General features: G+C 34.3%; 1 protein-coding gene across 1 annotated transcript in view; it reads right to left on the bottom strand.

Annotated features, from left to right (window-relative positions):
• Window positions 1-3,321, bottom strand: part of LOC105032629 (nuclear transcription factor Y subunit A-7) — a gene marked incomplete at its 5' end in the record, with an annotated part of 10,683 nt that extends 7,362 nt beyond the window's left edge. Inside the window, 1 exon segment of the mRNA XM_073251677.1 lies at window positions 3,176-3,321. Within this exon segment, the coding sequence (XP_073107778.1) occupies window positions 3,176-3,321 (146 nt within the window).
• Window positions 3,322-3,633: the final 312 nt, after the last annotated feature.

Genomic DNA, 3,633 nt, shown 5'->3' with positions numbered 1-3,633 from the left:
AGGCTCACTCAAGAGTAGTCAAGTCCAACCATGTGTCTCCAAACCACATAATTTTTGGTGTGTAAATGGATAAGAGGTAGTAGATCATATCCAACAACTCGGATCATCAAAGTGGGACCACCATTACCTAACATAAATCTGATCAGATCAATGTGGAGGCTCACTCAAGAGTAGCCAAGTCCAACTGTGCGTGTGCACATACACACGCACAATATGTGTGTGTGTGGATATAGATATGGAGAGAGGGGGTTCGAACTACACACTTTAGTTTAACTCCTTGGGAAAGGAGTTAACTATTTTATAATCAATGATAGGCCATCTAAATTAAAAATCCAAAGTTCCAAACCATTGAACATGATCTATGTCACAAAAATACCTAGAAACCAAAATTCATACATTTTGATGGTATATAACCTATACATCAAGTCGGTACAAAAAGAAAAAAAAAAAAGAATGGCAACAATTGCACTAATATGATAAAATAGATGGTAAGGAACATAAATTGAAAAATCATTTTACAAATCACGATTTACACATCCTAAAACATAGGTAGATTTAAATTCACTAAATTTTGATGATTAGATCATAGCAAAACATAGTATCATACTATTAAAACAGTCGATTTTAAAAACATAGTATCATGCTATTAAAACAATCTTGTTTGACATGTACTTGATAATTAGGATAGAAATCACCAAAATACATGAATTTTGATTTCTAGATTGTTTTTCTAATGTACATCATGTTTAATGGTTTGGATCTTGAATTTTAATACTTTGTGTATGATTTTGAATCATTAACTCCTTTTTGAAGGAGTCAATATAAAGTGTGTAGACTAACTCATGCATCCATGCATGTATGTGTGTATGTAAGTGTAAACCATGAAAATTTAACAATAGAACTTCGCAACAATATGAGGTGAAATTAAGGTATGTTATCAAACAAGACTCCTGAATATGCAGCCTGATATTTTAATTCCTTATATAAAAGACCACAGATTTTTAACAATATGATAACATTCAAAAATTTGGGGCATCATGCCCCTACATATTAGTTTGATTCACTTACCATATAGTTATATGGCAAAACATGCATTGTTGTCAAAAAAAAAAAAAAAAAAAAGGTAAATCTATGATGGAAAAGGTAGAGAGATGTGCAACCACAGTGATATAATAACCAAAATACCTAGATCAAGGCATCCACATTCATGCGGAAGTATATAAAAACATAAAATATACACAAACAAATCAAGATGCTACTCCATAGTATAACATAAATCAAAATAAATAAAATCCAACAAATCAATCAATATCACCACCAATGACTTCACTCAGAGAGAGAGAGAGAGAGAGAGAGAGAGAAGCTACCCATAAATATACTTCAGCCATGTCCAACATTTAGATGATTATAAAATGTGCCTACAAGCAATCATTCAAAGAAGAGGGGAACTACTGTCTTTGAACATGCATGATTCTATGCATATGTCAGAAACAACACGTGAAAGTCTGAGAAAGAGTGTCAAACACATCAACATAGAAGTGTAGGTAAATTAAACATAGAAGCCCTACAATACTTCAAAATTGCAAAATCTGAAAGTTTGCAATCTCATTACTTTGAAGACAAAACAAAATGAAAATGAAATCTAATAGCCACATGAATATTGTACAAGAATTAAAAAAACAAATCTATGACTGCAACTTGCATGGCCCAAGGCCCTCACAACCTCCACCAAACCCCCCTCTCCCCCCCCCAAGCGGGGCCCCAAAAAAAAAAAGAAAAAGAAAAAGAAAGGGAAACAATTTAGTAAATCAGAAATCAGAGTCAAATATATCACTGGAATGGTGTAGGACTTCCCATTATTCCCTTCTCTAGCAGCCAATACAGAACTACGACTGGAAAAAAGTGCCATGTTATTTCAGTGATTTTCAGTCTCTCTTTTTTTTGTCTTTCCTTCAATCTTTGTTTTTAGTCACATTTGTGGGCTACGCCTAGTGCTTCTATTTGGAAAAGAAGCCTCATGTACTAGCCAGTTCACATGCCGAAGCATGACATTTCTTCACTGATAGGGAGGTGTGGCTGCGTGTTATAACATTTCTACTTTCCAGATTGCAATTTCAACATTTCTCTACATTACAACTTAATCTAGAATATGTTGCTTGTAAAAAATAACATTACAAGCTTCTATTAACACCAGATTTTATTGATTAGAGATGGGGAGGGTAAAACAAAAAAGACCTTTAAGAGAAAGCCATGTCAGGAATCCTCATCTGTATAATCTTGACATTGCTCAATAGGTCTATAACCCCATCTGCCTCATTAATGGGTGACTAAATCATCTAAGTACAACAACTGTGTTAGTACAATTGGAGGCATTCTCAGGTATATTCGCAAATGGGTTTATTGAAAACCTAAAATGAATGAGTTTTATGAAAAGACTTGTTTTATTGATTCTATAGAACCTGTTTTGTAAAAACTGGCAGGTCAAAAACCTGCAAATTGATTTGTGAATAATAGGCCTCCCCCTGTGATTCATATAAATATATTTTACACAAAATCAGGATAGTATAATTATTTGTTTTAAGAAACCTCACAGACAACCAAGAAGCCCTTAAGAGTCCTGATATTGCAAATGCTACTCTTCATTCCCCATAATAAAATTGTTTTCCTTGCTTGCTATTCCAGTAGATCTATGCAACACCATTAACCAGGAAACATTACCAAGGGCATAATGAACTTATTGAGTTGCCATGCAAAAGCAATAACTTTACTATCTATTTTTCATCATAAAATTTTCAATTACTGAACCTTCGATGGAGAAGAATGCCTGGAACAAAAATGACTAATTGTTCATGATGAAAATCAAGACATAATAAAATTCTGGAAGACACTGAAGGACTACAAGCAAAATGTGGAAAAGCCAGCTTTCCTCAAGGTAAGCAAGCATTAAATATAATGACAAAACCTGAATATCAGAATAAGGAAGGGTTCAAAAAAAAAAAACTCAGCATACACATGAGGTCCATGAAACTGGCATTAAACCTTTATGCATAACACAATGAGCATTTAAAAAAAAAAAAACCCAATCCTCAGGCTCATATAATCAGCATCAAGTTTTCTCAAAAGTTTTAAAAAAAATAAAAGAATCCACTTCTACAAACAGTTCTAAGAACAGTACCACAGCATGTCCTGTCTCAAGGTGACCCGGAGGCATCATGTACCCAACAGGTGTTGCCATGCCAGGTTGAACGTTTCCAGTTGGAGAAGCTTGATGCTGGATCTCAGGTTGTGCTGGCTTTTGTTGCTCACTAGGTCCACTATTATCTGAATCATTATATACAAAACAAAAGGAAAAATAACCTAAGTTCATTGCTAGGTTAGATAAATAAGCTAAATCACATGAGCTAAGCAAATAAAAAACCAGCAGAATAGCACTCAATTTTCCACATGCGCACACACAAAAAAAAGGGCCTACTACCACAGAACAATATTAATTTTAGTATGCAAAAAGACTAACGTCAAGAGGGAGACTAGAAGTGCATCCAACAATATCTATATGCCTCAGAAACAGTAGTTAATTAGTGGAGCTGGCGTACTGAAACGCACTCAGTCTGCTAATTAACACCATACAAAATC

This window comes from Elaeis guineensis, chromosome 2 (assembly GCF_000442705.2).
Source record: "Elaeis guineensis isolate ETL-2024a chromosome 2, EG11, whole genome shotgun sequence".
NCBI lineage: Eukaryota > Viridiplantae > Streptophyta > Magnoliopsida > Arecales > Arecaceae > Elaeis > Elaeis guineensis.
This window is presented reverse-complemented; position numbering and strand designations above follow the sequence as displayed.